General features: G+C 46.7%; 5 protein-coding genes across 5 annotated transcripts; 2 read left to right on the forward strand and 3 right to left on the reverse strand.

The window, feature by feature from the left end:
* Positions 1–2,970: 2,970 nt before the first annotated feature.
* METBIDRAFT_12388 (uncharacterized protein) lies at positions 2,971–4,128 on the reverse strand (the record flags this gene model as incomplete). Its single annotated transcript, XM_018854221.1, has 1 exon — positions 2,971–4,128. One exon carries the CDS (start codon positions 4,126–4,128, stop codon positions 2,971–2,973), a length of 1,158 nt encoding a protein of 385 aa, XP_018710890.1.
* A 948-nt stretch (positions 4,129–5,076) lies between these two features.
* Positions 5,077–6,327, forward strand: METBIDRAFT_12389 (uncharacterized protein; the record flags this gene model as incomplete). Its single annotated transcript, XM_018854222.1, has 2 exons — positions 5,077–5,167; positions 5,294–6,327. The coding sequence occupies 2 exons, from the start codon at positions 5,077–5,079 to the stop codon at positions 6,325–6,327; spliced, it is 1,125 nt and encodes a 374-aa protein (XP_018710891.1).
* A 1,051-nt stretch (positions 6,328–7,378) lies between these two features.
* Positions 7,379–12,800, forward strand: CHC1 (clathrin heavy chain). Its single transcript, XM_018856041.1, has one exon. It carries the CDS (start codon positions 7,528–7,530, stop codon positions 12,526–12,528), a length of 5,001 nt encoding a protein of 1,666 aa, XP_018710892.1. The 5' UTR covers positions 7,379–7,527; the 3' UTR covers positions 12,529–12,800.
* A 767-nt stretch (positions 12,801–13,567) lies between these two features.
* Positions 13,568–13,915, reverse strand: METBIDRAFT_12391 (uncharacterized protein; the record flags this gene model as incomplete). The annotated part of the gene is made up of 1 exon (XM_018854223.1): positions 13,568–13,915. The coding sequence occupies one exon, from the start codon at positions 13,913–13,915 to the stop codon at positions 13,568–13,570; it is 348 nt and encodes a 115-aa protein (XP_018710893.1).
* A 442-nt stretch (positions 13,916–14,357) lies between these two features.
* CTF5 (Ctf5p) lies at positions 14,358–15,516 on the reverse strand (the record flags this gene model as incomplete). The annotated part of the gene is made up of 2 exons (XM_018858395.1): positions 14,901–15,516; positions 14,358–14,819 (listed from the first exon to the last, which is right to left on the reverse strand). Exons 1-2 carry the CDS (start codon positions 15,423–15,425, stop codon positions 14,358–14,360), a joined length of 987 nt encoding a protein of 328 aa, XP_018710894.1. The 5' UTR covers positions 15,426–15,516.
* Positions 15,517–21,547: the final 6,031 nt, after the last annotated feature.

The raw sequence follows: 21,547 nt of genomic DNA on the forward strand, positions 1-21,547 counted from the left end.
GTCACGTGCACATTCTACCAACGTGCCACGTGACTAACAGACTAATCCCAGAGGATGGTGACATCCTCGGGAAAGTACTGTTACATCGAGGAAAAGCGTATTGTAGTACTTTACATTTTTAGCGTTATATGACATTTGACTTGTAATTCTCTCTCGAATGTACGAACTTGCGGCTTTCTGAGCTCAAAGAGGCGACAGAAACATCTTTGGTTTGTCTGCTCAAAAATTATACCCAGTGGGCCAAAGATGGATGCTGGCCCCAGCCGACAACTCATTGGAGAACTTAACGAAATTAAATTGGTTCGTCACCACGATTTTCAAGGTTTACACCAGAAGGCGTGGCGCGTCGCAGGAATTTGGCTCCTTAAGGCCGCTACAACCATCTGAGTTGAAGCGACTACTACAGGAGACCTATCCTAGGAGTCGATGACGTAATATCCAATACGTAAACAGATACGGGCCATGAGGGCCGTCCAGGCCGTGACTAACGGAGGAGACGGGCCGAGCTAAGTCACTTGGTACGTAGCTGGAAGTTGTTTAAAGGTTTTTTATATATATTATTTATATAGTTTTGCCCCTTTAATCAGATGAATCTACCAAAAAAAGGACACAATTCAAAACTCTTTTTAAACCGTTAAAAGGGCAAATTTTATTCTAGAAAGGTTATGTGGGTTTGTGTAGTTGGGGAAGTCAGGCAACAATGAATCTTTATGTGGCTCTAAATCCGCCACGTAGTCCTATAATATTATGTTTCTTCGTTGTTATTGCTGAAAGATGTTGAACATTTTAATTCAGCAGAGTATTATGTTGATCTTTACAATTTTTAGTTCTAAAAATTGATCCTCGGACAACCTATCCATGATATACAATAAGAACCTCTGCTTGAACGACTTTTCTGAAACCTGCGCCGAAATTGATGCACGCAAAAACTAGCCAAGAGGACATACTCAGGCCATATCGCAGCGACAGCGGTGGGTTGTGATCTGACACTATAGATTTGTTCGGGATCTGGCAAAAATTTTGGGAATTTTTTTGTTGTCTTAACCCCCTAGTCAAATTAATTCAGCAAAAAAGATTCTATTGACTCCTAGGGCCAATCCTCATTCGATAGTTTGTATGAGTCTGACAAATTCCTGAAAAAATCATGTTGAATTGTCTCGAACACCCAAATTCATTGAAGGCATTAATGGGGTCATATATTGCTCCGTAGAAGATTCTCAACAGAACACTATACAGCTTCTATGTTGCTCCATAGTGAAATAAATATCTGATTGGATCTAAAATATTAGGTAAAACCCGCCTTTGTATTCTCGCGAAACATATACCTGGGACTTTTCATGCTCTAAGTATCCAAAAACGAGGCTGCGAAAGGTGACTTCGTCTCTTTTCTTCTTCCTCTTCCAAAAATAGATACCGGCGAATTGAAGATTTCTCACACTGAAAATCATACATTATGATCAAGAAATTTCAGTACCTGCTATTTTTCGGTAGACGTATGCAAAGATTTAGATCTGAGCCTCCGCCACGTTTCAAAACAAGGTAGGTTTATGGACAAGTCAGTGCATGCATCTGTTTACAGATATTCTTTATGTATATTTTCCCTCGTTGATCATTTTCACATTCCTCAAAATGCTTTTGGTCTTCTTCTTTTGAGCTGACTCTTTAACCATATGGACGGTCCTCTTTTACGGTTTTCTCTTTTGTATTCTCCATCATCTGAGCCTGGGTCGACTTTTTTCTGCGTTCCAAGCTACCCTCATCGCAACCCTTTGCTACTATAGCACGGCCTCTTATCATTAGTGTGAACTGCATTTGAATCATGGTTGAACTCGAAATTGCTGATCTGGGTCACACAATTTTCCATGACAAACAGCTACCTCACGTGGTCATTCTGAACCAGAAAAGACATCATTCTCGACCATCTAAAGTGAGTTAATAGAAAGTTAATTTATCCACCCGCAGAAGCATTGGCTGCGGTTTCGTCTCACATCAAGCTTTGGAAATTTATAGGCTATGATTTACAGGAGTTAGTTATTTAGACGTTGCCTCTACCGGACCACAAAGAGAACATCACCACATAATTGAAAACTAATTTCAAAAGCTTCACATTGTGTGCTTATTGAGTTCAACAAAAGTCAGCAGTATTTTTTAAGGGTGTTTGAATATTTGTTAAAAAATGCAAGGAACTTTTTCTATTTCTCAAATTGATTAGCCGTGCGAAATTATATTGAGAACTCTTTTACGGGGCCAAAAAATCAAAATATATTTCCAAAAAGGGAAAAAGCGGCTATATGGCTTAAGTAAGTATTTCCAAACAATCTGGTGCTTAAAGAAATAATATGCTTCGTTGTGTTGTAATAAATTACGTGATTCATGATATTTCGGGGCCGCCCAAATTCTGCGCGTTCATAATTCACCACAAACGATGAATTTTTGACCAAGATTTACTTCCACATTCTTCGGAATGACGAAAAAGTAGGCATTCCACATCTTCCTAAAGCCATTGGGACTGGTTTTACAGCAGTAAAGTTGGAATATATGACAACTTGCTGGAGCAGGCAGAATTACATCGAGGGAAATATTGTGGAACGTTCTATGAGGCCATTTTGAGTACGCTACCCCAGGCATAGTAGATGAGGCCAGTAGTGATTCCACGCTCGTCGCCTAAAAACTATTGTTAAAGCAAATTTGCGGGAACGGCTGCAGATATTCTGAATCTAGCTTGTAGGTGGGGAGCACAGAGCGCAGTTAACATGTAATATTATCACTTGCGCGGAATTTAGAGGCAAAGTGGTGGATTCGTGCAATGTAAAGCCCGTAAGCTTAATGCAGCTACCCACGAGATCAATCTGGACTATCTAGTGCTTATTAAAGGAGACAAAGTATCAATCGTATACTTCAGTAAAAAATTCTCGCATACGAAAGTTACGGACGAGAGAGCTATGTCATAATCAATTACACAGGAGTTCCTCAACAGCTAAGAAATCCCCATGACTCATCAAAACCTGTCAAAGGGTCTTTGCACTCATTTGGGCACCCTAGATTTGGAAGTATAAGTCTTCCGCACTCCAAACACTCCCGATAGTCCTCACTCAAATCCAAACTGGTGTTGCAATATTCGCCCGGGTTATCGAACGAGCCTCGTGGATACGAGCGAGAGCTGACACGCATGACACCGAATGCTTCCAACTTATTTTCGTCATAGGGCGACTCTGTATAATGGAGTATATGAAATTTGTTGTAGCTGGACCTCACGTGGGCTTGAAGCAATTCTGCCACTCTCCCCTTGAGAGACTTTGGGAAGCCAAATTTGAAGCCTCTCCATTCACGGCCCCTTGCCAAAACATCTATATTTATGGAGCTCTGCTCAGAGCCAATGGGCCCATTCTCGTCAAAAAGTCTAGCCAAAAGCTCCTCGTATCTGATTTGTTGAGGGGATTCTCGCATCAAGCGGTGCAAAAACGGACTCAAGAGAAAATCCGTCTTTTCAAGCTTGTATTCCTCAACTAGCATGAAGCCCGATTCCGATTCGAAAGAGATCTGCGCTTTGGCAAGTAGCTCTATACATAGTTTTGTCTCGATAAGGTTGCGCAAAAAACAGGCTTCTTCTATATTGAAGGTATCCCATTCCCGCGCATTGCAAGCACGACCGGATTTTGTTTCTAAGCGGTCGAGCTCTTGTTGTGTTTTTTCCAGATTCAAGTCGTGGATGAGTTTTAGGTAGAGATTGTGGAAGAAGATTTTAACTAGCCCAATTTCTTTGTCGTAGAGACGATCAGTCTTGCTAGATGGAGAAGAAAAATGTAGAAGCACCACGCCCTGGTCTTTGGCCGACTTGACCCGAACAAACTGGCGGACTTCCAACGGCTCGAAAAGGCCAATCCATCGATGTGTTTCAGAGAGGATTTCATCCGGTATGTGGTGAAAATAATCAACCATCAAATGGGCCCACTTGACTTGTCTTTGGAACCTCGAGTCGTGCACATCGAAAGCGTGTGGGTCGAGTTTTGGATACTGGTGGTATCTTTGAAAGTGCTCCACATACTTGGGAATATCGGGATGCATCACGTCCTCCAAAAACAAGTCTTCAACTAGCGGATAATCCCATATACTAGTGATTCGAGGCATGCTGAATAGTTGGCGATTCCGCTTCTTCTACGATTCAAGTGCTTCGCCCACCACCTATAGAAGTTCTTAAGGTTCTTTTTTGCAGGCGGCCACTATTTTTTAATAAATTCTAGGTTCAAACATGCCTCCATGTATCGGAGACCGCGATTGTTCGCATCCGGTACCACATCCGGAATGTCCAATAAACTAATTTACGAGCTGGGTTCGGAGATTCAAGCACTATTTTGGGTTTCAGTGTAGAATTGACATTACCAGGAAGTCTTCAAAAATTGGGGAGCTAGTCCAAAATCGTCTTTAGTCCGAACAAATAGTGTGCTGACTTTGCAGGGTCTAGAATTGCTTAGCGACGCAGATGCGGCTATCGCAGGGCTCAGAAAATGGACACGTTGATATGTTCCATATTAGGAAAGTTGGAGCAGCGGCAGGGGAACAGCGGCAGATATTGTGGAAAAAAGAGATTGATTGCATTCATTGGGCTGAATTCTTTCTATAACCGATTCCAGAGATAAAAACGAGCAGATGATTGCAAGGCAGCACAAGGCCACACTTCTGAATATACCCTCGTATAGCGCCAGCCGTGTATAGTTTCGGTGCAGATTTCGGGCAATTCTTTAAAATCTGGATATGCAAAAATATGGGGCCCGCCAAGAGCACAATTTTTGGTCGGCTTAGCTTTTCGGATTCTCAAGGGAAATTTGGACTGAGCATAGTGCCGTAGCTAGGTTGTGCTTGAATGCATGGAGGCTAACCTGTAATCACCATCGCGCAAAGACATATCTCATCATTCCGCTTCAAATCTACCAGTAGTTCTAATTAATATTCAACGAAACAACCATAGCAACAGGTGACTTTTGTTGTATTTGACCATACTACAACAGTCTTTACTGCAAAAATGTTTGCCCAGCACAAACCGTAGTACGCTACTGATTTCGCCGTTCCGAATGCGACATGCCTCTCATTGGTGGCGAACGTGATCTGGAAACAAATCTGGCACTGATCCAGATTTTATACCTGTCGAGAACAGAAACAGAGCCCACAAGTAAGTAAAAAAAAAATCAAAATAAAATAACAAAGAAAGTCAGGCGGTTTCGCCTGGCCGCTTTGGCCAAGCCCAGCGCGCCATGCAGGACCAGACCTTGGCCCCGAAATGACCGTTACATTGCAGTCCTCGCCCCAGCAATGGAAAACTTGCGGACGGCCCTTTCGCTTGCCTTCATAGCCGGCAAGCACATTGCCATCCACACGGACGACTACGCGGCCTGCTTGGCGGCACTCAGAAATGTCGTCTTGCTGTCTTTTTCTGCAGACGATATGGTGGAAATAGACCTCCACCTGTGCCCAACGTACAACAGTCTAGTCTCGCAGATGGTCAAATCACGCGAGGGCGAACGGCCCCAGCTATATAAAGTAGTCATCTGGAAAAACCTTGAGGCCCTCGAGGCCACGTTGCGGGTGAAGTCAGATATCCTCAGGGTGTTTGATGAGATCGAGCGCTACAACACTCTCGCCTCGCGAGATATAGACAAGGCCACGCCGATCAGATTTGGCGAGTACTTGGTGACAATACCTGATATGTTTGTGATTGTGCCGGTCATGGCTGCCGGCGACAGGTTTCCCAGACTACACCGGCAGGTGAAGGACAGGATCTGGTTTTGCCAGAGTTTTTGCCATGTGCCCCGCCAGGAGACGCCTGCCTCGGAGATTCCGCACGACAAGATTTTGAGGGCCCGTCAACTCTTGCCGGCCGTCTTTGCCAATGCGGAGATCCAGGAGTACGTGTGTTCATTGATGGTGTTCACACGCTCCCACAGATTGTGTTCCTTGGCTCCATTGACCACACGGCCCAGTATGCGGGCGGCCGAGGGCATCTTGGTTTTGGCCAAGGCACTAGTTGCGTGGGCCAGTCTCGATGACAGCGCGTCTGATTTCGTGACGCCGGACTTCGTGAAAATCGCGTATCGCAAAATCGGCTACTGGATAGTCGATTGGGAGACCAACCAGCTTTTTCAGGGCGGGGGCTCGGAGCTCCGAAAACGCACGGAGATCTCCGTGCTCACGGGCGATTGGTACGGCAGTGAATGGGCTTGTGTGAAGAAATACTTGGACAAGTTCAGGGCCCACAGCGACCCGAATTCCACCACTGGGTATACGAACCGGATCGTGGAGGACGTGTTGAAATCCGTGCTGCCGCCACTATAAGAGGCTGCGCACAAAATAGCAAGAGGGCTGGAAAATGGGCTGAAATCACAGAAAGGATCCGGGCTACTGGTAGTCCTAATCGATAGCCTTCGAGCCATGGAGCACTACGGGACATGGGCTACATAAGCTAGCGGTGCCGTATGCATCTATGAGTTCGAACACGAATTTTATCGGTAAGTCCACTGTGCTTAATATAAGTGGGATTTTTTTTTGTATTTCAGAGGCTTTCTGGTGCCTCTGAGCTGGGTAGAAATCTGTTATCGCCATGCATGTCTCGAAGCCGCGACTAGGCTGAATTAGCAGGGCAGCCTGGAGAGTCAAAAAGAGTCTTGATCTGTCCACTTATGCTTCTTTGTTTGTTTTATTCTCTTTTCTTTTCTTCTTTTCGATTTCCTTTCTCTTTTCTTTCTTTCTCTTTCTTTTCTTCTTTATTATCTTTTCACGGTAAAGGTGTCTGGCTCTACACATGGAGCAACCTGTGTTCTTGATGTGAAGCGCACTTTGTCAATTTCGCAGTCAAAGATCCCGGCCGCAAAAATCCAGTATATCTCGTGACACGAATCTTCGCAACAACTTTCTTTCTGTCCACGGACCAAAAACACACAACGATCAGACCCCCATAAAATACAACGGGCTACCGCCATTTTATCTTTCTATTCATATGAAAGCGCTATGATGCACAACCCATAAAGTGTTGAATATCCCTGGATTACGAACAGATATCCCAGCGGCTGCCAAAGGAGTAGGGGCGGGTGTATGGACTCAGACACCCGTACACCCATGGAATCTGACGGGGGCCGCGCGCGCTTATGTAAGCCAGGCGCGGTTCTCCCACGCACTCCCAGCGACGTTGCCGGCGCCCCCACTCATGACTTGCTTGTCCAAAAGCACTCGTGGAAGTTAATTGAGTGAGTGGAACATACGCAGAAAAACCCTACCAATCAACCAAAAATCGTACGGCTTTTCTCCCTATCCCCACTGCATTTTAATTGAACGAGAAAATAACAATTTTGTTCTTTTCCTCTTGTCTTTGAATCAGCCGGCTCCAAAACCAGCCCAAACAGAGAAAGCAGGACCAGCTTTCCCGCCACCGAAAATACCGCAAAGCCCCTTGAAAAAACCCAGTTTTTTCTTGGAAGAACCAACCGAACCCGAAGTCCCCGGAACACTCCAGAAAAGCCCGGAAACTGCCGAGAAACAATGGCCGACATTCCGATCAACTTCACCCAGTTGTCGCAGTTGACTCAGTTGGGCATCCAGCCCCAGCTGCTTGACTTCAAGTCGACAACCTTGGAGTCTGACCACTACATCTGTGTGCGTGAAAGCGGCGCTCAAGGAAACACAGTGGCCATCATCGATTTGCACCTGAACTTCGAGGTCACGCGCAAGAATATGTCCGCGGACAATGCCATCATGCACCCAAAGCAAAACGTGATTGCATTGCGTGCCAACGGCACTGCCTTGCAGGTTTTCAACTTAGGCTCGAAGCAGCGGTTGAAGTCGCACACCCTCGAGAGCCCTGTGGTGCTCTGGAAGTGGTTGAACGACGAGTTCTTGGGGCTCGTCACCGCCTCCAGCATCTACATCTGGAACGTGTTCGATGGCACCAATAACGGGCCGGAGAAGTTGAGTGACAGACACCACTCATTGAACAACTGCCAGATTATCAACTTTGTCGCGGAGCCCAACCTAAATTGGTTTGCCGTCACCGGCATTGCGCAGGAGGAGGGCCGCATTGCGGGCCACACCCAGCTTTTTTGCAAGTCCAGAGGCGTATCTCAGGCCATTGCTGGCCATGTGTGCAAGTTTGCTCAAATCAAGTTGAACGGCGCCCCTCACCCCACCAAGGTGTTCTGTATCGGCAATAAGGCAGCGCTGGGCCAGGGAAGCTTGCACATCATTGAAATTGACCACGTTGATGGTAACCCACCGTTCCAGAAAAAGATTGTGGACATCTTCTTCCCTCCAGATGCCGCCAACGATTTCCCTATTAGCTTGCAGGCTTCTGACAAGTACGGAATCATTTACATCTTGACCAAGTATGGATTCATTCACTTGTATGACATCGAGTCTGGCTCCAACTTGTTTGTGAACAGAATTACCGCGGAGCCTGTGTTCACTGCCGCGCCATACAAGGATGGCACTGGTATTATCACCATCAACAAACAGGGCCAAGTGCTTGCGGTTGAAGTTGCCGAAGACAAGATTATTCCATATGTTTTGGAAAAGTTATCCGACGTGCCTTTGGGCTTATCGCTCGCCTCGCGTGGTGGTTTCCCGGGCGCAGAGAACTTGTTCAACCAGCAATTCCAGAACTACTTGAATCAGGGTGACTACGCCAACGCTGCTAAAGTCGCTGCTTCTTCCGAGCAGTTGAGAACCCAGGACACCATCAACAAGTTGAAGCACATCACGCCGCAACCAGGCCAGATCTCTCCTATTTTGCAGTATTTCTCCACTTTGTTAGACAGGGGCTCTTTGAACAAGTATGAGTCGGTTGAACTTGCTAAGCCAGTGTTGCAACAAGACCGCAAGCCTTTGTTTGAGAAATGGTTGAAAGAGGACAAATTGACTTCTTCCGAGGAGTTGGGTGATATTGTCAAGTCTTACAATGACCCCGCATTGGCTTTGGCCGTGTACATTCGCGCTAATGTAAACATCAAGGTTGTTTCTTGTTTGGCGGAATTAGGTCAGTTTGACAAGATTTTACCTTACTGCCAGAAGGTCGGTTACCAGCCAGACTACACCAACTTGATCCAAAATTTGGTGCGCGTCAACCCAGATAAAGCTAGCGAGTTTGCTACATCGCTTTTGGCCAATGATGACTCCAGCTTGAATATTGAGAGCACTGCCGACTTGTTTTTCTCCCAAAACTTTATTCAGCAGGGTACCGCCTTCTTGTTGGATGCGCTTAAGAAAGATGCTCCTTCTGATGGCCACTTGCAGACCAAACTTTTGGAAGTCAACTTGATGCACGCACCTCAAGTGGCAGATGCTATCTTGGGCAACCAAATGTTTAGTCATTACGATAAACCAAGCATTGGTAGATTATGTGAGAAGTCTGGCTTGTTCCAAAGAGCTTTGGAGCACTACGACGATTTGAAGGATATCAAGAGAGTCATCGTACACACAAATGTTTTACCAAATGACTGGTTGGTCTCTTACTTTGGTCAATTGAATGTTCAACAATCCATGGCTTGTTTGAATGAGTTGATGACACACAACATGCAACAAAATTTGCAGGTTGTGATACAAGTCGCGACCAAGTACTCTGACCTTCTTGGTCCTTTGAACTTGATCAAACTTTTCGAAACTTACAAGTGTAATGAAGGCTTATCTTACTACTTGTCGATGATTGTTAACTTGACACAAGACCCAGATGTTGTGTACAAGTATATTGTTGCTGCCTCTAAGATGAACCAGATAAAGGAAATCGAAAGAGTTGTCAGAGATAACAATGTTTACAATGGCGAGAAAGTTAAAAACTTCTTGAAAGAAGCACAGTTGGAAGACCAGTTGCCTTTGATCATTGTTTGTGACAGATTCAACTTTGTTCATGACTTGATTTTGTACTTGTACAAGAACAAGTACTTCAAATTCATTGAAGTTTATGTTCAGCAGGTTAACCCAGCCAACACGCCACAAGTTGTTGCTGGTTTGTTGGACGTCGACTGTGACGAGAACATCATCAAGAGTTTGTTGATGTCTGTGCTCGGTAGAGTTCCATTAAAAGAGTTGGTGAGTGAGGTCGAGAAGAGAAATCGTTTAAAAATTTTGTTGCCTTTCTTGGAAAAGACTCTTGAGGGAGGATCTACAGACCAAGAGGTTTTCAACACTTTGGCTAAAATCTATATCGACTCGAACAACAGTCCTGAAAAGTTTTTGGAGGAGAATAACAATTATGACACATTGTCTGTGGGTAAGTATTGTGAGAAGAGAGACCCTTACTTGGCTTACATTGCATACTCTAAGGGTGGCAATGATAATGAGTTGATTAACATTACAAATGAAAACAAGATGTACAAGTACCAAGCCAGATACTTGTTACGCAAGTCTGACTTTTCTTTGTGGGAGAAGGTATTGAACTCGGAAAATGAGCACAGAAGACTGCTTATTGATCACGTTATTCTGACGGGAATTCCCGAGCTCAGTGACCCTGAACCAATCTCGATCACTGTTAAGGCCTTCATGGAAAATGACTTACCCCAAGAATTGATTGAATTGTTGGAGAAGATCATTTTGGAGCCTTCTCCATTCAACGACAACACTTCTTTACAAGGTTTGTTAATTTTGACCGCTATCAAAGCAGACCCATCTCGAGTAGCCAACTATATCGAGAAGTTAGACAAATTTGATGCTGGTGAGATAGCTCCATTGTGTATCGACAATGAGTTGCTTGAGGAGGCTTTTGAAGTCTACGACAAGTTTGAAATGAGAGATGAAGCGATGAAAGTGTTGGTTGAGGACATCATGTCTCTTGACAGAGGCGAGCAGTATGCCGAAAAGTACAACACCTCTGATTTATGGTATCAATTAGGTACTGCGCAATTAAACGGTTTGAGAATCCCCGAAGCCATCGAATCTTACGTCAAGTCGAGGAACCCTCAGAACTTCGAGCAAGTCATCGAGATCGCTGAGCGTGCTGGAAAAGAAGAAGAATTGATTCCTTTCTTGGATATGTCAAGAGAGACTTTGAGAGAACCAGTGATTGACAATGCCGTGATCAACTGCTATGCATCCCTTGGCAAATTATCTGAAATTGAGAAGTTTGTGGCTGGACCAAATGTTGCGGTATTGGAGGACATTGGTGACAAATTGTTTGAGGCTAAGAATTACAAGGCTGCAAAGATCTTGTATTCCAATGTTTCTAAATACTCAAAGTTAGCAACCACATTGGTTTATTTGGAGGATTACCAAGGAGCGGTTGACTGCGCTAGAAAGGCTTCTAACACATCTGTTTGGAAGCAGGTGAACAGTGCTTGTATTGAGAACAAGGAATTCAGATTGGCCCAGATTTGTGGCTTGAATTTGATTATCGATGCTGAGGAGTTGCCAGAACTTGTCAAGACATATGAACACAGCGGGTATTTCAGTGAGGTGATTTCTCTTTTCGAGAGTGGTCTTGGGCTTGAGAGGGCTCACATGGGAATGTTCACCGAGCTTGCCATCCTCTATTCAAAGTACAGTCCAGAGAAGGTTATGGAACACTTGAAGTTATTCTGGTCCAGAATCAACATTCCTAAGGTGTTGACCGCCTGCGAGGATGCGCACTTGTATCCCGAATTGATTTTCTTGTATTGCCACTATGAAGAATGGGACAATGCTGCTTTGACAATGATTGAGAGATCCGAAGTCGCATTTGACCACTCCTCGTTCAAGGAGATTATTGCTAAAGTATCCAACCTCGAGATTTACTACAAAGCCATCAACTTTTACTTGGCAGAGAACCCAACACTCTTGGTCGACTTGTTGTCTGTCTTGAAATCCAAGATCGACTTGCCAAGACTCGTTAGAATGTTTGTCAAATCTGATAACTTGCCATTGATCAAGCCGTTCTTGATTTCTGTTCTTGACAAAAACAACTCAATTGTGAACGGTGCATACCATGATCTATTGATTGAGGAAGAAGACTACAAGTCCTTGCGTTCTGCTATCGAGAGTGAATCTAGCAACAGATTTAACTCGTTGGACTTGGCCGAGAGATTGGAGAATCATTCACTCATTTTCTTTAGACAGATTTCCGCCACCTTGTACACCAGACACAAGAAGTTCAACAAAGCGATCTCTATCTTAAAGGGCGACAAATTGTGGGCAGACTTGATCCGGACTGTTGGTATTTCCGGGTCCACGAAAATTGCGCATGAGGCCTTGGACTACTTTGTGGAGACAGGTAACCACGAGGCTTTTGCCGCTCTCTTATACGTAGGGTACGACTTGGTTGAGTACGACTATGTGCTTGAGATTTCTTGGTTGCACGACTTGAGTGCTTTCATCAAGCCATACGAGATCTCCGTTGCTTATGAGAACGGTCAGCGACTTAAGGAGGTATACGAGGATTTGCAAAGAAGAAAGGAAAAAGAAAACGCAGATGATGAGCCCGCAGCTGGTCAACCTTTGATGATCACAAATGGTCCCATGATGGGTCAAACCACTGGTTTGGGCTACCAGCCCACTGGTGCCGGGTTTGGCAATGCCTTCTGAGGAGGGAAAGAATACGGTCGTATCTGAAAAGCAATACTTTTTCGTGGTTGATTGGAGTATAAGCTTAAATGACACGGCGACGTATGGTTTAGTCTCTATATGATTGTTAAAAAATAAACGCAAAGATAATGTTGTGTTTCACGCATAAATTACGAGATGGGTGCGTGTGTCGACGAAAGACTGCAAACTGCATGTCACATAACTTTCAGAAGTCAAATGGTTTGTGTTGTTGTCTTACAAACTACGATCTAGTAGTATAGGCTATTGGGCACTCTGGTATACAGAGAACCAACTAGTTAGTAGAAGCTTGAGGCAAAATCGCAGAGCTGTAAAGGCTTCTTACTTCGAGTCTCAAAATCAGTACGTCAAATGATTTGTTCTCTTAATATTTGAGCTCATTATGAGAGTCTGCCACAATGTCTGTTTAGATTCTCCCTCGATACGAGGGGTGAAGCTCGCCGCACTTCGGATTAAGAGAATCGACACTTTAATGCAGACGAAAGTCAATGTAGGCACTAGGGTGACTACAAAGAGTCGCAAGGAAAAAAATTTCGAGTATGGGATCTCAAAGATGAATGCTACGTCAGACTTCTGAATATGGGTGTGGAAAAGACCCACAGCCTTCCACGGTGTTCTTGAAAAGCAGTCTTTGTTTGTTGAAGAAAACTGTTTTGTATGATCTTCACAATAAGATGGATGGCTTGATGGCCAGATGTCTCGTATGCACCGTCAGAGAAAATCCATATGGTGGCGTTTCTCAGAGACTAGTGATGTTCTTTTTTCTGAAGTAGTTTGCAGTAGTAAAAGTGGTTTCCAGGAAGCCATTAGCCCGCCACCAGAAGGCTTCTGGGGAGCAGGGAAAATGGTTCTGTCCTTCTATGTGACACCTCAAGGCCGATGCTTGAAAGACAACAAGTAAGCCCGAGCTGAGATTAGAGACGACATCGGGTTCGGATGGGCCTGGGTCGAGGATCAAAGCTCAGGGTCGAGTCTGAGTTTTGAAAATCACCCCAAATGGGTTGGGGCCTAGTATCAAAGGTCAGGGTGGAGTCTGATTTTTGAAAATCACTTCGAATGGGTTGGGGCCTAGTATGAAAAACACCCTGCCATTGCCACGAGTGAAATGGGAGAGCCATGCAGCCACGTGCGTGCAGCCGGAACATCGTCCTTCAGGCGGGCTGTTCCTATCGTCCAGTGCCCCCACTGTTCGCAGTGGGCTCACCCCGTCCAAGTATGGTATACGGGCGGGACCAGCGCCATTTGGCAGACTCTGGGATATGAGCATGAGCAGCATGACTGACATGAGCAACATAACTGGCATAAGCAGCATAACTGGCATGAGTTGCCTGACCGCCAGCATGGACATATCAGACATGGGCATAGACATGTTTTCCATGTCAATGAACATGTATTTCTCTCTGGCATGCAAAAGCTATCCTGTCTTGTTTGAAGGTATCTCTGGTTTCAGGCGACGCAACAGGAGTCCACTTGTCTGCGCAACCCGAGCACTCTGCGCGATCCGCTGCGGCCAATGGACACATCCTCGGAGAACACACATTCAAGCGTCGGAGAACACACAGCATGTGTTGGTGCACATCCAACCGTTAAATGTCGAAAGCACCGAGCCAGTGCCAGAGCACATCGAACAGTGTTGGTGCACATTAAACAGAGTCGGTGCACATCCAGCCAACAACTGTCGGAGTGTTGATGCACATCAAACAGTACATCCAGCCGGCAAGTGGCATCAGCTCCCGCTGTTCAAAGACGACCCAAGTTGGGCGTCCCCAGCCTCCTCAGTGGCTCAAGAAGGCAGATATCGGACGCACAGCTCAAAGAAGCGCCGTTTCCCTCAAGTACCGCACCACGTCCGAGAACGCCGCGGCCAAGGCCTGGAAGCTGCGCCCGTGCAACATGGTCTGGACAACAAGCTCGGATCTCGCGTCACCGAACGTGCAGTGCACGGCGTCCACGTCGAGGCGGCCGCAAAGAAGCTCGATTTCCAACACGCCGCCAGCCGCGGCCGGGCGCCTCATCGTCAACACCGCGCGCGTGCACGCCAAGTCCTTTTCGAGCTTGGACACGATGGTATCGGCCGCGCCATGGCCCAACACTGCCGCGTACGAAAGGCCGGCGAGCTGGTCTAGTTTGTCGTGCTTGTACTGCACGCCCACCAACAGCGCCCGCACGTGCTCGGCAAAGCTCTGGAGCCCCTCGTCGCCCTGCAAAAGAAGGTCCTGGAGCTGGTCGAGGGGCACGTACGGCGGCGTGGTGTAGCGGAACACCAGCCAGGGCTGTGGCGCTGGAGCCGAGATCAGGGCCAGGGCCGGGGCCGGATCCAAAGTCAGGGCCGGGGCCGGGACCAGCGCCGAAACCGGCGCCGACTCCAGCGTCTTGGCCGCCGGCTGCCGCCTTCGGAGAATGATGTAGTGCGGCGCCATGAACCGCAGCGTTGCGTGGCACAACACGTCGAAACGGAGCCCCAACAACGCGTCGTCCTCTTGGTCGTACAAGCGGTCGTTGATGGCAAAGGCCGTGATGCCGCCGAACCGGAATATGCTCTCTGCCAAGGCCACGCGGCCCGCGGCCGTTTGGAGCTGTCTCCGCAGAAGAACCGCGGGGGTCGAAGGGCCGGGTTCCAGGGCCGGTGTCCGGAAGTACTTTTCGATGGACGCGTCGAAATGAGAGTGGACAATCAACGGCGGCGCGTCGTCCGCGGTTGCCGGCACGGGCCCCCGGCCGCCTGGCACGGGCCGGACAAGCTGCTTGGTTTTGAAGGCGGCCTCGAAGTCGCGGGCCTCGCGGAACATGCGGTCATGCTTTTCTTGGAGCGGCGCGATTTGCTCGTGGAGCGCGGCGATGGATGTTTCCAAGTCACGCAAGTCGTCCACGAGCGACATGGAGCGGGTGTTGTGTTTTTTTTTTGTTTCTTTCCAGAGGCTTTTGAGAGGGCGTAGATGGTTGGGACGTGCCGGTGAGGTTTTGTCTGCGCGCGGCTGGCTCTGCTTGAAGCACCGGGTTTCAACAATGCAGTTGGTTTTCAGCTCACCAAATTAAAGGTCGCCGTGGTTTCTTTGCAAACCGCCAGTGCCTGGCAGCAGAAAAGAGCACACGCCTTTGCAGGTGGGGAAAAATCCGCCGCCAGGGCCTGGCATCCCATCGCCAGTCCTGTCTTTGGCGCATCACGTGACTGTGGCCTGGACGAGGCACGGCAGACTTTCGTCAGTCACCTCACGTGCTTCGAACTGCAGTCATGCTGACGGCAAAAGTGCCATCAAAGCCGAGCTTAGGGTGGTGCCTCCCCGGAGCAGCTTAGGCCAGTGATTGGGTGAATCTGCCAGAGACTTTATGCTGTGACAACGAGTCCCACTTTGGCAGTCGCGCTTTGACATCTCTTCTTTGGACTCTGTCTTGGATATGCTTTTCCCTGATATCCACGGAACTGGTGTTGCGGGGGCTGTTTCCTGTACATTTTGCGCTTAGCACAGCCCCGTCGTAGTTTTGTAGTATCTTGGACACTCCGGTCATTCCCGCTCCAAGTTGCTTGAATAGACCCTTCATCCAGAGTAGATCCGTGGTCGTATGGCTCAACGCCACATACTCTGCGGCAAACGTGCTTGTCGTAACTAGTGTTTGCTTTCTCCTTCTCCAAGCGAGAGGGGCCCATTGACGGGTATGATGTATCCGGCTCTGGAATTCCTTTCTTCTTCCTTAGCGAACGAGGCATCACTGAAAGCGTAGAGCTTCACTAGATACATCAAGACTTTCTTAAGCCCCAGCGAATCCACACGCGTGGCATCTCTGGTGAATGAAGCAGGCTTAATGTCAGATCGGGTCTGCTGTTACCAGCAAGCCAGTTGAAACAACCGAGCGATTTGTGATGTAGCTTGATCCCTTATCGTCAATTGGATCCAGGTTCTGCGGTCGAAGATATGGGTCGATTGACCCCTTCTGCTTCCTCCCGATGATTAATTCCTTGAACCTTACGAGCAAGTCATTTACGTATTTCGGTTGGTGTAGGCGGTAGCCACCCTTCGACTCTGTGGCTTTGATTCCGCAGACACCACTCATGTCCCAGAATTCTTGATCTCCATCTCAGCAACATCACTCATGTATGTTTTGAAGTCATCAAAAGCCGGTTTATCCTGAAAGCTGACCCATAAGTCGTCCACGTAGAGCGCGTCTTGCATGATCCCCTTTCTGTCTTCTTGGTAAGCGACCCATGGTCTGACATGGTACGGGTAAGGCATCCCTTTAGTTTTTCCTTGAGTGTCTGATACCATGCTCTAATGGAGTCCTTCAATCCGTGCAATGCTTTCGTGCACTTCCATATGGTTCTCGTTAGTCCTGGCAAACCCTTGGGTAGCCCGATGTATACTGGTTCGTCCAGCTCTGCGAGTAAACATGCACTTGATACGTCCATCTGTTACACTGTCAAGTTTGTTACGGCAGATATCACAAATGCGCTGGATCTCTCGGGCAGTTGGACTGGTGAGGATGTATCCTCGGGTCCGATGGTTGCTTGAACCCTTGGGCGACACATCTCGCTTTCACCTTTCCGTCGGTTTTCTTGTCTAGCTCGTCGATAGTGAGTACGAAGCTTGAGTAACTGCACCTTTTGGAATATCGCCAGTGTGCGTTTCAACGGACACTTTCATCGCCTTGAATTTTGCATCTCATCTAGTTCCGCTGTCACCACGAGTTTCCCGTAGACAGGGTGTGCGACAAGTCGCCATCTGTTGTCGGTGATAGCGGTGTGAAGGCGGTGTAAAGACACTCTTAGCGTGCTTCATGTTTTGCATGGACGTCTTCGCAAATTTCTCGGTAATGAGGGGCACGCCACAAACGGTGGCGGGTTTGGCAAGGCGATTGACGTTGGTAAGAAGTGAGGTATGTCGGTCAAGGAGATGCAGAAAACGTTTGATTCGAGCGGGGTTTGAAAATGGTTAACTCTCGGACTGCCGCGTCAACAAAGCCGACCAAGCCGGGCGGTAAGACTTGATGTCGAAGATTGATGGGCACGCGTTGAATGCTGATTACGATGCATGCGGCGTGGCATCCTCGGCACGAGGTGGGTCAGGAGAGCCAGCATGTGCAACCTAATTTGACGTGTCAGGTGTACCAGGTGCGTCATTAAGAATGTCCGAGGGGTCATTGTCCTCTGACGATCTTTCGTGTGTGGATTTTGTAAATCCAGTTTGTTTTCCTAAGGTCCAAGCGCAAGATTCAAAGATGTGACTTCTTGAAGGGGTGGTGTGTATGACGCATAGGTGAGCAATTGCTGATTCGAGCAGAATCATCCGTGTGTACCCGAATAAGTCGCTAGAGAGACGATAATTTTGTCTGCATTTGCGCAACAGGCCCCACGTAGAGAGGGGGTGGTCATAAGACCGAAGCTTGAGACGCGGTGGTAGTTGTGTCAGCTGTGAAGATCCGATTGTTGATTGTGGTGAAAACGTGTGTGGATTTTAAGGCTTCAGATCGAGTCGCAAGTGGCTGAATCTTTGCCTGAGCTCCTCAGTTTTGGCCTGAAACCGTCCAGATGCGTCGAATAATCAGCAACAGGCGACACCGCAGATAAATTAATATTAGTGGTTTCGCCGGGAGTGATGATGGGGGAGACATGTTCGTTGTCGTTGATGGGAGCTGTTCATAAGAGAAAAGGTGTGTTTGGAAATGCGGTGAAACCACAATGCCGCTTCGTGATGCGGTCAATGGCTGTGATGAGGTGTTGCTCAGATCAAATAACGAATCCAGGGTAGGTTCTGCGGCTGTGCTTTGTCGGCCGCATAACTAGTCGACAGCTGCGATTCACCATAAGGCAAAGACCGAATTATGCGAGGGTATTTGCGTTCTGCGTTTGCCGTTTTCCTCTCTGTGCCAAGCATGAGGTTATCGTATACCTCTGGCAATGGGCATCCAAAGGACCCTGCGCAGCCATCTTGGCTTGGATATCGGCCATGCAGGCCTCTGCCTTGCGTGTTGTTCATCAGCCCTTAACAATTCACATTTGTTGCTTTGATGAATCTCATCTTCATCCCGAGTTTCTCGAAGTTGGTTCACGGGTCATGTAGCGGTGACATTCCCAAAGTTGCTCGCAGCCTTAACCAACCAAGTGAGGGTAGTGTGTTTGCGCTCGCAGCGTATTCGTGTCCGTCCGTGTAAATGATGATCGGTGTGTCGAGATCGGGGAAATCTTGAGTACTCACCACTCACACAGAGCGTGGGTGCCCAAAAGAACGATCCAGTATACCTGCCGACGTGAATGGTACCGACACCAACGGGCTTGTATTTGGTACCCGCTATTCTTAAGTACAAGACCATATATGACTGGAGATCCGTTATGACCTTTTTGAGGTGGGTGACGGTAAATCCTACTGTTCCAAGTTTGGCCAGCAAGCGTGACGGACGTTGTTCTTCCATTGTCGCCGAGATCCTTCATTGGTGTTGTCTACCTGTGATGCAAGCCTCAGCAGACGATATCGGCCATGTTTAAATCGAGTAGCAAAGTGTTTTGCGTTGCCTTTTTACCAGAGGTTCCTTGTTTTTCCAGTCACTTCTTCACAGTCAGGCAACAACCACAAAGCAAGGTTGTTCTTAGAATCGGGCCGGGTCTGTGTGCAATCCTCGAACGCATGTTTATGGAACCAGTTCCAGCATATTTCGGGGCTTTTCGCAAGTATTTTGAACACCTTCCTCATAGTGTCCTCTGCGCGAGAGAACCATCTTGCTGCTGGCGAAGAAACGGTCCTTGAGATTGAATGGCGTTACTGCCTGCACCACGGTTTCGTAAGACGCGTACTGACCAAAAATCACCCTCTTCGTATCCCATCAGTTTCACTCTAGCGAGAAACCGGACCTTTTTCTCTTCAGTGACTGATGATTCAGTCCCTTTCCGTACTTTGACTGCCGTGTTCATTTGTGACTAGACCGCCGTTTTGTAATCATCTAGGATGTCCTCAACCTTCGCTTCGTTTTTCACATATTTTGGGGTAAACCACGCATCTGTGTCCATTTTGCCGCAAATGTCAAAGAATGCCGTCATCATCTGTGCTTGTTGCATGGAGCTCTGCTGATAAAAACTGAGTAATTCCTGTAATGATACTTGTAAATCCTGATCATGCCATCAATGGCTTCGACATCTCCACCCTTCCAGTGTCTAGCAATAAGTTGCAACGTGAGCAACTCGTCAGTGGCCTCTTCCCAAAAGAGGGTTACATGGGATGAGGATTGCTACAGTCGACTCTAAATCTTTCAAAAACGCAGTTTGGTTTCTAGCCCATCAAACTAAACGTCACCAGTGTCCATTCGAACGCCCAGTAACCGGAACCGTAAAAGAGTTCGCCTCGGACAGACATCCTATCCTGTATTCGGTATATCACGTGACACCAACCGTGTTTCATCCAGCTTAGTCCAGGAAGCGAGGCTTTGGCAATGTGACCTCCCTTTTTGGGAGGAAGTGGTGGGTGTTTTAGGAATCAAAGTGTGCAGAACAAGCGGGTAATCTTTTGGTAGGGACTCTGTGGGGAACAAGAACAGGTTTTGAGGTGAAGTTCTGAATTACTGTGCGATTTATATGAAATTTCAATTTTTATAGCGTGGAATTGTGATTTTGAGGGAATGTGGAATAATGGTATTTGGGGTTATGTCAATTTGGGGATATGGAATTATGGGAATTTGGGGCTGTTTTGTTCTTTAAGGCGTTCTGTGGGACTAGTGTGCAATAAGTATGAGTTTTCTATGTGCATGCTAATATGGAATAATGCAGATTCATACGGTGTAAATAAATTCATACGGATTCATGCGACTCATACAGATTCCACGGATACATACGGATCTATATATAGTTCTATGGTTCTACCATGTTTTCATTCCGTATTATGGGCCGTTATGTGCCTACTATGGACTTATCATGAACTCCCTAGGGCAAGTGACTTTGATAGATTCATCGGGATTAAAAAAAAACAAAAAACACAAAACTATACATACATCATTACCGCTAAACAGCTCTAATATAGGTATCTTGTGTCGTATCTGGGTACGCCCCTTTCCGTTAAACTCGGCCTGGACGGTCCTCTTGGTACGAATCTGTCGTTGTATTGAATAGTACGTCATGGGTTTCGATCAGTCTCCTTCAGTAGTTACTTCTGCTCTGATCAGATAAGCGAGCTAGAAAAAGGCAAAGAAGATGTCTTATTTACGTGGGAAAGACCCCTGGTGGCTGTGAGTAAAGGTTACTGTGATGGCCGGTGGCAAGTGTGACCACTATAAAAACTTTGCGGTCTTGACACTTGGCGTACTGGGACTGGAAGCTCTTGCTGCCCCATATTTTCATGTGATATTAACTATCAAAAGGACTAGTGAACTTGTCACCAGCAGCAGGCCTTAAGACGCTTTGCAGCCCAATCAGTGTCAGATGTCCCGAGATGGAAAAGGCTTATTAAAAAAAATCCGGCATCTTCCGCGGCAAGTACAAAGGCTAGGCCATTTTTCGCCATATTGTCCTGGTCAAATCTTCATCACCAGTTCTTTTTCAATCCGTAGACATATTTAGAAATATTGACAGCTGTTTTTGGGTCAGGCTATCCTCTCTTGGAGCCATTGATTATATGCGAAGACACGAGATCATACGGAGTTGTGCTTTGAGATCCTTTCTTGCACGATCAACAACTAAAGGAAGAGCATTAATGGGCTAAAGGGTCCTATACTGGACTGTAATTGCCGCTTTTCGAAAATTTTCCCAAGTACTCTTCGCTCCTCTTCTAGCTTTTTATCAAAATGCAAGCTGGAAGTATCGTCAATTCAGTATGTATTTGAGGGTAGGCTCTCGGAAAAATACAAGTGGATCTTGTTGAATAACGTAAGGGGACGGACCGTGTCTCGACACTTGGTACGTAGCTGAGAGAGCTGTCTGAAGGTTTTTTATATATATTATCTATATAATTTTGTTCCTTTATTTGGATGAATCTACCAAAAAAAAAAAAAAAAAAAAAAAAAAAAAAAAAAAAAAAAAAAAAAATGG

The sequence above is a fragment of the Metschnikowia bicuspidata genome (assembly GCF_001664035.1).
Source record: "Metschnikowia bicuspidata var. bicuspidata NRRL YB-4993 chromosome Unknown METBIscaffold_4, whole genome shotgun sequence".
In the NCBI taxonomy this organism is placed as follows: Eukaryota; Fungi; Ascomycota; class Pichiomycetes; order Serinales; family Metschnikowiaceae; genus Metschnikowia; species Metschnikowia bicuspidata.

What these genes read in the sequence shown, in the direction of transcription:
- CHC1 (XM_018856041.1), top strand. Translation starts at nt 7,528, where the DNA reads ATGGCCGACATTCCGATCAACTTCACCCAGTTGTCGCAGTTGACTCAG.